Genomic DNA, 12571 nt, shown 5'->3' with positions numbered 1-12571 from the left:
TCCCTCTTCCCTTTAAATGTAAGACTTTAAGAAAGAATCAAACATTTTCCAAATATGAGAAGTAAAAGCAGTGGGTAAAGAAGCCGAAAGGAATAGCTAGCTCAGTGTCAGTTCCTCACCCGCTGGGAAAGGACCCAAAGGTACAGTGACAGTCACCAACGCCTTTGACCGAAGGGCTGGGAGCTGGGCCTGGAGGGGCTTAATATTTTTTATTAATGTTGCCTGATTTGGGCGGTTTGTAGGTTTCATCTGTCTTTGGTCACCGTAGAACAGATTCATAATGTTTTTTTTCTTGGCCAGTACTAATATTATCTCTGTGGTTGGCACAGAGAAAGGAGGAAGTTTTTCTAACTGTGAATTTTAAGAATTAGTCACAGAGACATTAGAGAATAGGGCATAAGGAAAGTTATTATCTTATGCCTCCCTTTTTCTGTGCCTTTTTTACTTGGTTTTCATAGGACTCAATGTTTGAAAGTGGGTTCTGAGGAAAAAGGAGAGTAGCAGTCACATAAGAGCCTTTAAGGTAGCTTAAAACAACAACAACAACAACAACAACAACAACAACAACTGTGAGTCTTACAAGAGGTTTATTAAGTGCTACATATACCTAAGTTATACACTACTATATACCACCCTATCCAGTTCCTTTTTTGTCGAATATTTCAGAATCCTGGAGAAATAATCATAATTAGTTTTTGTGGCCGTTATAAACACATCAGTTAAAATTCAATTGAATTCAAAACTGAGTTGAATTAAACTAACTGCTGGAGATCACAGAATTTTTTTTTTAATGTGACTCTTTCTGCCTGGCCTATCTATCTGTATACCTACCTCCCTGCCTGCCTGTCTAAGCACCGTAGAGCCCTGGAGCTAGATGCCCAAATCTGAGTCTCAGTTCTGCTGCTTAAATCTATGTAGATTTACACCAGCATAACTGCCCTCTTTGTGCCTCAGTTTTCTCAACTTCAAATGTAAGAAAGAATAAGAGTATCTACTTCACAAGGTTCTTGTGAGCATTAACCAGGGCAGCTTTTAAAAACGCCGATAGGCAGGCCTCACACAAGCCAACTAAACTAGAATCTCTGGGGGTGAGACCCAGGATCAGAAAGTTCCACTATCGCCCTCAGAGACTTAGATCTTAGAAATAAGAGTGAGCTGAAAATATGACTTAGATAAAATAAGAAGTCTGTTTTTCAAGGGAGAGAGTGGTCTTCGTAGTTAGAAGACAGTAAACTTGCCAGCTTTATTTTTTTAAAAAAAGAAAGTACAAATTCATCAGATGGTTAGGTTCTAACCAGTCCCCCTCCCTGCTTGGTAGTAAATATGCCACCTACTCCCTAAAACCCTTGTGCTTGATGAAGGGGGTTAAAGGGCAGGTAGAAGAATGTCGAGGGAGGCCCACGTGGCAATCGCTTTGCTATTTCAGCTGCCTGATGGTGCCCCCTTTACCTCTGACATGCACAACTGACATCCCCCAACAAAATACTAGGTAGTACCAATGAATTTCAGTGCCACAATACTCAGACTTTACATTTCACTTATTTAAAGCAGACTAGAACAGTACTTTCTACTCTAGAGTAGAATGGTCAGTTGCTCCTATTCTGTGTACAGACGGTCCTGGCTATGTCTCTGGGTTTAAATACAAAATACTCTATGAGTTCAAGTCCCTTGATTGTGAGAGATTAACTATTTTTGCCTCCTCAACACATGCTCATTTTCTCCCTTAGAGCCAGTCCTAATCTGAGTAGAGAAGAGTGATAGGAACTAATTAGAACATCCTTGGGAAACGAAGAGAGGTCTATCTATTAAGAGAAGTAGAGAAGGCATGACCTTATCACGTATCCTCGCTCTGGCTTCTTACAGCCTACCACGGAACTTCCTCTTCCCACTGCCATTCCCCAACCTCCTACCTCTCACCCACACAGGGAAAGCTGTTTCTGGGGTCTTTACTGACCACGTTTGGATCATTACCATTAGAAGTATTACAACTGAACGGGTGCACAGAACTGCAGAGAGAGGGCTATTACCTAACATCAGATTATATAAAGCCACATAGTGAAATCTTCATATGCCCTAAGAATAGCCCATTTCCCAGTGCACTGAGTCAACTGAAGACGATTTTCCCTACCAATGTTTTGGGGTTTTTTTAAATAGTGTTGAAGCCAATGACTGGCATTTAACTGGACTTGCTAAATACCTGAAGACCGAGATATCATTAAGACGTTGTAGAGACTTCATTGCGCTCCTCTGTCGGTGTTGTGATCGGTCACTTGGCCTCAGTTGCTATATTTAGCACAACCAGGGGTCCTGAAAGTGTTTTCAGTGCAGAGTGGACAGCATACTGGCTTTTCAGGTGGGGTTAACTGACCTGAGAGCAGCTTGTTTCCACCCTGTGCATCCCGTAGGAAAAGTCATCCGTGAACGTGATTGCGTCAGAACTGATCACATCGTGGAAGGAAGGCCAACCTGGGGCAGAGCAGCACAAGAGCAAAACAGAGAGGAGAGATACACAGCCTTGGGTTAGAATACAGTTTTAAAGAATTACTGTGCAAAAAAAGACAATCTTTAGTATATGAATCATGTGAACTTTTTCAACCTGAAAAAAAAAAGTCAAAAGCTGAAGGATAACGTATTTCCTAAGAGTGCAACTATTTTTTAAGAATAACCTTTTCCTCACATTCAGATTACAGTTGCATTGGGATTTTATGTTTCAAGAAGCATTCTTAGCCCATCCAGTAGTTTTTTGGAGCATTCCTGAATTTATAAAGCTGTCTCTTGCCACTTTGTCTTGTCTCTCTTCTTCAGAGTCACTGGGCACTCATGATGGGTCTTACGGTGTGACATTTTCCAAAACACAATCCAATTGTTCTGGCTGTTAACTTTTGGACTATTCTGTGCCTTTTTAGGAAGCATTCTTTTTTAGTACTTAGTTTGTATGGTTAAAATATTTACAAAATGGTATTCCACAGTTTCCATCTTTATCTAATTTCTTGGGACAGAGGTATCTGGAAATCACAGCTTCTACCTATTTTATGGGCAAGAGGCTTGCTCACTTCCTAGAAAAAAGTCAGAGAGCAGTGTTCTTCAGGCATCTCTAGGGTGCATCTTCTCTCAAATAGCATCTTGTTCCAATTTTCATTTATTCTCATGATTTTTAAAATATGCACACTGCTTTAAGAAACTCAGTGATAAGGGCCTTAAGATTGTACAAATGTTTATGAGTGTACAGTCAGGATTTTTATGTTCAGTACCTATAGGCCTGTTTTTACATATTTCCAGAAAATTTGTCTGGAGTTACTGAGCTGAAGCCCAAAATGATGGAAGAGGTGCAATGTTGCTGAACTGCTGGTACATTTTTTTTTTCTCTTTCAGAAGCCAAATTTATTCCTGCAGAAAGGAGGAGGCCCTTTAAAAACACGGTGCTTTGTGTTAATACAACAACTGAACGAAAACAGAATGCAGACTTCAACAATATGATTTCCAGTTTCAAACAAAACAAATTAGCTCAGGCCAAGTTTTTATAAGAAGCTCCCCCCAAGCTCCCCATCCCCCACCATGCAACAGTACAGCTTTCACAGTTGATGCTGGGTTTAACAGCACCAACACTTTCCAATTCCTTGATCTGAGTTCAAGATTGCTGCAAATCGCCAGAAAAACCTTAACTTTCCAGATATGATAGCACTCCTCAGAAAGCCATTATGCCAAGACACATCAGTATTCTCAGGACAACTTTTTCTTCCCGTTCTCTAAATTCTAAAGAGAATCTCAACTTACTCTAGGCTATGGGTTTTGGTTTATAATGACTACTGGAAACCTTTAAGTCTTCTTCTTGTTCAATGGCAGAGGTGCCAATAGCTAGCAACGAGAGGTTTAAAGGCGGTGTTTGAAGACATTGGAAAATAACTTAGCTGTGAAAAGAAAGAAGAGAACATTCTATGTTTTTTAACCTCCCAGGCTACATACCACTCATTCGACCGCAGTTTTATGGCAACTAATATCGTGGAGGGACATGTTTGATTCAGTGGGAAACAGATAAAGAGTTAGCAATGTTGTTGTCGTCATGAATTTACCATAAAGCTACCCCCAACACACATACATTTTCCTATTTCTAGGATTCAAAATAGGTCTGGAGAAATGTACATAAAATATATACACTTCCCCCTCCCAAGTTACCTCTTCAGTTTTTTTTTTTTTTTTTTTTTTTTTATTTTTGGGACAGAGAGAGACAGAGCATGAACGGGGGAGGGGCAGAGAGAGAGGGAGACACAGAATCGGAAACAGGCTCCAGGCTCCGAGCCATCAGCCCAGAGCCTGACGCGGGGCTCGAACTCACGGACCGCGAGATCGTGACCTGGCTGAAGTCGGACGCTTAACCGACTGCGCCACCCAGGCGCCCCACCTCTTCAGTTTTTAAAATGTTTATTCAATTTTGAGAGAGAGAGAGAGAGAGCACACCAGTGGGGCAGGGGCAGAGAGAGGGGGAGACAGAGGATCTGAAGTGGGCTCTGTGCTGACAGCAGAGAGTCCGATGTGGGGTTCGAACTCACAAACTGTGAGATCATGACCTGAGCCGAAGTTGGACGCTTAACTGACTGAGCTATCCAGGTGCCCCGCCTCTTCATCTTATATACACTTATCTTCTTCTACTGATCATACTGGATTTTTGACGTATTTGTTTTCATGCTTTCCTCTCTGACTAGATGGTGAACACTTAGAAGGCAGAGTCTGTACAAATAAGAAAATGGGGTGAATATTTATGGTACATTACAGAGTCCCACAGGAGAGAGAAAATATAATCACATTCCTTTTTTACAGGCTAGATTAAGAAATAAGAATGCTGTTTTTTCAGTGGAGTAAACAACTTGGCTCAAACATCATAATTAAGCCTCTCTTTATAGGTAGAGGGAGCTTATTATTTATTTAGGATGGTAAATCCATGAAGATCATCTAGGTCACTGGCTTAAACAGAAGTTTTTGTGGGGAGAGGCGGGAGAGGGAGCAAAAGGACACGGTACTTGCCGATAGTGGCAGGGGCCAAAGCTAGAATCTGTGTATTCTGACTCTGGTCTAGGGTTCTCTTCTCATGTTCCACTTTCTTCATCCACAAAAGGCCAAGACATCATTCACTTCAATACTCCAACAGGAAGGAGGCTGCAGGTTTTAAGACTGGATGGTAGTTAACGTCGTGCCACTCAGGAGCTTCTAGGTTGAAGTGGATAATGAATGCACCCTACACAACACCGATTCTGTCACTAACAACCAAACTGTTCCAGGAGAAAGTCCAAGAATAATGGCACAAATGTGTAACCTAGTTTGGGACATGGGTAACTTTTTATTCATTTATCTAAAACAACTGCAAATACTTAGAAGCTCACTTTATGTAATAATATTGAGAACGCTGTCGATCCTATTTGGGGGTTTCTTAATTCTAATTCTTTCCTAACAACTGTGAATCATTGCCTATTAAAATTTTGGAGAGGGAAAGGAACTGCTTTTGAATGAATGAGCTATTAAACCACACAGCTATACATTTTGTCTCCATGAATTAAATATTTATAGAATTTTCCAGAAAACCGTATTCAAGATTAGACAAGGATGAGGTATAGTGACACAGAGTAGAGGCTCTCAAAAGATTTCAGTGTTTCTGGGAAAATTGTTGACACCTGAATAGTGTATTAATTATTTCTCATGGCATTGTTTAAACATCAGAAGAGACATTAAAAAAACCAAACAAAAAAAATTTTTTTTCAAAACTCCCCAAAATTTAGTGTCTCTTTGCGCTGTAGAAGAAATGCAGTTTTCAAGATGGAACGTTTGATACGTCATTCAAATCTTCATTAGTGGAGACTGACAAGGGCAACTATGTTGAAGACTATAAATAACCCAGTGTGGCGGAACACATTTCAAAAGAGAATCATGGCCAAGTTCATTAAGGTCAACACAGGAGAACACTGAATTCTTTCGCTAGGTCTCCCAGAAAAAGCGGAGCTCTACAGAAGGAGAATCCATCAGAAAAGTAAGTCCTTATTGACAATCAAACTAAGAAGGACCTTTACCCAAGAATAAATTGTCTCATGGCAGAGAAGCCACAGAGATGACAGCACTTTGAAAGCGGAATTCCCTCATCATGTGAAAGTATTTAAAGGAGGAACTCTTCACTGCTGCAAAAATCCTCAAAGGAAACCCTGCCCCCACTCCTAATAATAAGGAAAGTGCTTCAAAGGGTGATAGGCAAGACTGAAGCAATCTGGGTCTTGTTGAGAAAATTATCTTGAGCAAAAGGGGGAGGGGGGTGTGTTTATGTCAGTTTTGACATTAAAGAAAGATCATCCATTCTCCTTTCTCTAGGATTTCCCTTTTGGTCTTCTCATCTAACAAAACATTATTTGTTTTGGATGCATTCCATGCACTTTTTACAAGAACAGTCATTTGAAAACCTGTATAAACAGTTGGTTCGCCCCACCCCCAACACATCCCTTTGTTTCTATTTGATGAGGTTGGATTTGGGTGTATTATCATTTTATTTCTAAAAGTATACACTGTACTTTTTAGATATTAGCCTGTTATCACCAGGAACGTCCTCTATTCAATAAATAGATTCTCCCCTCAAAGACTTCTCGCCTCCTGACAGCATACAGATACAAGTACCACAACTAAATCAGCCAAGGCGGTCTGTAGGCAGTCCTGCTTCAGTGTGACCAGCCAGCAGGCCACATTAATCTGCACACATAACTTCACAGTACTGGCATAATAGGAAGCAAATCCAGGATATGTTCATTTACATCTCAAATAGAAGAGCAAGGGATTCAGTTTAATGGAAGATCCTTGGGGCTTGCTACCATCTACATTAGAATGGATTTTTTTTTTTAAGACTGCAGTAAAAAGAAGTTTTCCTTCGGACTCAGAATGTGGCTCACCGAAGCTGCTCAGAGTCTACTTGAACCCATCCCTGAATAGTGACATAGCTTTCCACAGTGGTGTTCTACTGACGAGTTGTGTTTTGTTCTAACTGCCTCCTGAGAAAAGCTTTCTCATCGCTCCATGCAAACCTTTTCCTCCTCCCTTTCAAAAATCTTTGAAACGAGTTGTCAAAACCAGCAACACACTATAAACAAGTTGAAGCCAACCCCATCTGTACCACGTCTAGAAAATGGGGTCCTCCTACCTCTACTCTTAATTTAACAAGGATTGCTATACAGCTGCCGTGTTCCCCATATCTTCCCCCAACCCTCAAATAAAAATGAGAAACCTCAGTAAGTTAGCTGCATGACCCAGCAACAGAACACAACAGAAACTACCCATGACCAAGAATTCATTACACTGAAATGTAATTCCAAATATTTCATTATCTTCAAGTGCAAAATCAGCTTGGACACAATAAATCTCAGCTGGGCTTAGATGATGTTTTAATAATGATAAATATTTGAGGGGCACCTGGGTAGGTCAGTCGGTTAAGCGTCCGACTTCGGCTCAGGTCATGATCTCGCGGTCCGTGAGTTCGAGCCCCGTGTTGGGCTCTGTGCTGACAGCTCAGAGCCTGGAGCCTGTTTCAGATTCTGTGTCTCCCTCTCTCCGACCCTCCCCCTTTCATGCTCTGTCTCTCTCTGTCTTAAAAATAAATAAACGTTAAAAAAAATTTTTTAAAAATGCCTCTTTAAAAAAAATGATAAATATTTGAGCACGGTTTTGGTGAGACACAGCGGACACTTACAGATCTGTATTTTTTCTGTATGTACCGATTCCCAAAGCTCTATAATTCTAGGACCATATTTCACAATTTGTAGCCTTTAGTATCTCTGAAGCCAGAATCTGTTAACCTCACTGACCACGATTTCCCTAATTAGCTACCTCAAGCCAAATAATACAACTCTGTACGAAGATGCCCTGCTAACGAGAACCGTTTGAAGTTTAGAGTTCTGATTCTTGCCCAGCTATTCACTTCAATTGACACGTCAAACGTTAACTTCTATCTCATCTTTAAATGTTGGTTCTCTATTCCCCCTCAAAGACCCAAAAGTTTAAGTAGTAGTCAACCAAATGTATGTATGTAGTAGAATATCAAATAGTGCAAGGTGACTCTTAGTGAAATATTCCCTTTCAATTCACCCCACCCCTGCAAACAACCATGTTTAACAGGTGTTAGGTTTAATTCTAAAAAATAAGCTTATGCTGCTACCTTAATGCCTTCATTTTCAATCCATGCTGTCCAATACAGAAGCTACCAGCCACATGTTGCAACTTAAATTTAAACCAATTAAGATTAAATAAAATTTCAGTTCTTCAGTCATGCTAGCCATATTTCAAGTGGTCAACAGTTACATGTCGTTAACATGGCTACTATACTGGACAACACAGGTACAGACATAGAACATTTCCAACCTCATTTCCACAGATATAGAAATTCCCACCATTGGACAGGGCTATTTTGACATTATAAATTGATTCCCTCCTGTCAATGATGAAGATAGAGTATTCATACTTCCACCAATCTCCCCTCCCTTCCCCCTTGCAATTTCTGATAGTTGTATTATTTTTAATTCTTTTAAAACTTTGCTTAATGTCTTCCTCTTGAACTAGAATGTAAGTTCAATAAGAGCAGAGAATTTGTCAGTTTTGTCCACCCATGTATTGCCAATCACCTAAAACGGCGCCCGTGACATAAAAGGTGTTCCAAAACTATCTGACAGATGAACAAATGAATGCATGACTATCCTATAGCTTAGTATCGTCTGACTCTTCACTCTCTAAGATGGCCTTAGCCCCCTGACCCTCCTTCTACCTTTTCCTCCCCATTCCAATGCTCAGCCGTAATGAAGTCTTCTATGCTTTTCTATAGATTGGTTCTGAGAGTTGAAAACTAGTAAACAGGGTTAGTATTATTATGGCTATATATGTGGTGCTTACTGCACAACTAAAGAGTGCTGGGATTAGATCCCCTCTCCAATGATCCAACTGGCATAACCCCAGGCTGCCTAAAGTCAGACAGATTTCCCTTTTTTTATACTGCATCACTATTAAAAGGCATGTCACGTTTTCTTTTCTTTTTCGTTTGGATGACTTTCCTACACAATTGTACAAATATGCTCTATAATTCAATATTTTAATTTTCAAATTTTAATTAGAAATATTTCAACCATGCAACCATATGCAAAAACATTTAGGATATATAGGCATCCATGTTTAACAGATATTAACTACCCAAATTTAACATATAATATTTTTTCTGTATTTGCTTCAGCTTTTTCTAACAAAATAAAATGTTACAGTTACAGCCAGATCTGCCTCCAGCCTTCTCCTCTACCCTCACACTTGCTGGTGCCCCAGAGATAATTGTTTACGTACCATTCCCACACTTCCTTTGATTCATTTTCTACATATGTCTATATTCATAAGCAATATACAATGTTTTAAATTTTTAAAAAGCCACATGAATGACACTGCATCATAGGTATCTTTTGGCCACATATTTTATAGAGACCACATAATAATAGAGACCATTATTCCTGGTCTCTAGTTTTGGTTTTTTGGTCTTTTTTTTTTTTTTTTAAACAACATCATCTTCTTATTTTATAAGTGAAAGATTTCAAATACCTCTGAGAATATGAATCAGAGAATTGTTGTAATTTTGGTGTTTCTATTACTCTCTAAAATATCTCTGCTTCCTCTGGGGGCATTTGTTCTCTTTTTCTTGGTTTTTGTCTTTCTTGCTGTTGGTTTTCTTCGTTCGACCGTTTCTATTTAAGAATGGAGGTCTGGGTCAGTTGTCCCATGCAGCGGACATACGCTTCCTCTGCTATCAGGTACAGTACAGGTTTGTTTCCTGACTAGCTCTTAGCCCTGAACAGAAAAGCTGATGGGGAGCTCTGGGGACACTGTTGTCTCTTGCTGAGGGACAAGGGTATGTCCCAGAGTTCCCTGAATACCTGTCTGGGGAATGGCTCACTCTGGAGCACAACACCGCACGAGCAGTCCCAACTCTCCCAGACAGGCTGTTTAATATCTTTAGAGAGCAGTCTTCCAGGTTTGTTTGTTTTTTTCCCCTCCTGTGGGTAATTGATGATCTGCCATTCTAACTATGAAAGTGAGAAAGCTGTAAAACTGGTCCAGCTGTTCTTTAGACTTTCAGGTAAACAACTTGTTGTCAGCCCCCCATTTTGCTCTTGACAATTTGTTCTTGACTCTGAGCCTCTCCGTAATTCTGCTGGGCACCTGGGCCGTAAGTCCTGTACGTATTTTGGGCTGCTGCTTTCTTTAATCAGTCATGCCCAATAATGCATTGCCAGCCATTTTTTTCTTGGAAAAAATTGGTTAAAATTTTTGTCTGCTCAACACCCCACCCCTACTCCGATTCTCTTTGCAGTGGGGTTCTTCTTCTTTTATGCCTCCTCCTCCTCTTTCTTTGTCTTTTCCTTAGGCTCACTTTATAGGGTTCTCCTGGGAGAGAGGGTAACGAACATGTATGCTCAGTCTATCATCTTGAACAAGAAGCCGAGATTTCTTTTTAATAAACTGCAGATTTTGGTCTCTTGATCTAATATTTTATGGGGAGAAGCAACAGATTTCAGGCATCATAATTTTTCTACTAACCACCATTATATTATTTTTTGCCTTACTAACCCAAAATCAATGTAAGGTTTAGCAGCTTTAACTGGCTCAGACTTGACGCTGGCTACAAAGTGATTCTGGACTCACTGCATGAGAGGATGACGTCTGCAATGCCCTCTGAGTTAGAACTGCAGCAGGCCAGGACTGTCTCGTCCTGGAGCTGGTTCGGTGGAAAAAACTTTATAGAACACTATTCAACTCTATACTTGGTCGTTCCTTACGGTGTGAGGATGTATTCTATTTCCGCCCTCTTGCCACTGCAAATATAAAGACAAGTATCCCCCTATGTGCTGATGACATGATTTTATTACTGCAAACAAGCAGTGAGTCTCAAGAGGCAAACTATTCTAGTCAAGAAAATGGTTCAACAGCAATTAGGACAAAAAGAAAACCATCGGTTTTGTTAAACATTCTCCCATGCTTCATTCAGCTTTATTAAGCAGTACCTCAAATAAAAATAATACTTAAAACACTTCTCTTGAAAAACAGGAAGTTTAGAATATAAAAAATAGCATAGATCTACAGACTCTAAAAATTCATGAAGATACAAAATGCTCAAATGCATTTTCAAGCATTCATTTTATTTTGGTTACTGATTGCCTTGCTTTTTCATCTTGTCAAGTAACCCTGTTGTGTAGTTCTAAGTGGCAGTGGCATTTTGAATGTCAGGAACATGTTAAATGGCATGATGACTGGGTCACCTGAAACAGTCTAGTAACATAAGCAGACTGATACTTTAGGAAGATGGCTCTTTAGGAAGCAGACTGAGGGTGGGGGTAAGAAGGCGAAAACAGGTACATCAAATGCAAGACTGTGTGGGAACAGAAGCGATGAAGCTCTAAATGAAAGCATTTGCAATGGGACTGGACAGCAGGTGAGAAATTATAGAGAGATTAAGAGACCACAATTCACTGATTTGGGTGGTACCTGCTGGGGAGTGAAGAAGAGTAGGGTCGAATTACTACTAGGTTTCCTGCTTGTATGACTAGCTGGATCATGCTAGTCATACATGTTCCAGGGAAAATAAGAAAATCAGTTTAGTGTGGAACTATCTAGGCGGCTTAGGGAGATGTGGGCTCAGAAGTGAGACCCTGGCTAAAGATACAGATGTGAAAGTCATCAGAGCACAGAAGACAGTAAGGTTATGGATGAGGATATGCAGGAGGCAATAAGGGAGAGCCAGACAGGTATTTGAAAGGTGAACTGAGGAATAAGAGTCAGTGAAGGAAAATAAAAGAGAGCATTTCAAGAAATAGGAGGAGGACAAGGGAACCAGGACAGAGTCAGATAAGGGAAAACTGTTTCAAGTTGGAGGACAGTCGCCAATGACATAATCTACCGAAAGGACAAATCAAATAAGATCAGGGAGGAGACTGCTGAATTCAACAATTAGGAAGTCTGGTGGACTTTAGGCAGAGCCATTTCAACGCACCGACAGAAGCCCAACTCTGTTGGGCTGAAAATCTTATGTGAAGTGGGGCACCTAAACAAAGCTGCTCTTTACAGAGCCTGGCAGGGAAGGAAGGTATGGGAGGTGAACGACTAGCAGGAGAGCATAATGATATATACGTTAACATACTTGGATACTGGGGCTCGATTCCCACCTTTCTGTGTTTTCTAAGGTGTTTAAAATTTCACTGTATTTTCTAATGGGATTTGCACAATAAAATGAGTAATATGCTAAAAATCTTAAGCATGACTCAAATGCTCTTTAGGATATTGAACAGAAGCCATATTTGAAGAAAGACTAAAATAAAATTCCACCTCCGGGATCTTTTTTATCTTTATTTTTAAGTGGTTTGTTGCTGCTGTTCCTAATATCTTTCAATCTACCAAACTGAGAGTGATGAGTGTACTCTTTTAAATGGCTATGATAATCTGTTTTGCCTTTTGGCACACAGTAGGTGCTCAACAAATATGATTAAACACAGGAATCCAGAACTTTAACGCTAGGTCAAGTTCTCCT

At 40.1% G+C, this 12571-nt stretch overlaps 1 protein-coding gene across 3 annotated transcripts in view; it reads right to left on the bottom strand.

The window, feature by feature from the left end:
• The window catches only part of MSRB3 (methionine sulfoxide reductase B3), a 174926-nt gene that overhangs the window by 8976 nt on the left and 153379 nt on the right, over positions 1-12571 (bottom strand). For all 3 annotated transcript variants that reach the window (XM_060657052.3, XM_060657054.3, XM_060657055.3), the window contains exon 6: positions 2369-2466. In XM_060657052.3, coding sequence (XP_060513035.2) covers positions 2369-2466 — 98 coding nt within the window. The remainder of the gene's footprint in view (positions 1-2368; positions 2467-12571) is intronic.

This window comes from Panthera onca, chromosome B4 (assembly GCF_046562875.1).
Source record: "Panthera onca isolate mPanOnc1 chromosome B4, mPanOnc1 haplotype 2, whole genome shotgun sequence".
NCBI lineage: Eukaryota > Metazoa > Chordata > Mammalia > Carnivora > Felidae > Panthera > Panthera onca.
This window is presented reverse-complemented; position numbering and strand designations above follow the sequence as displayed.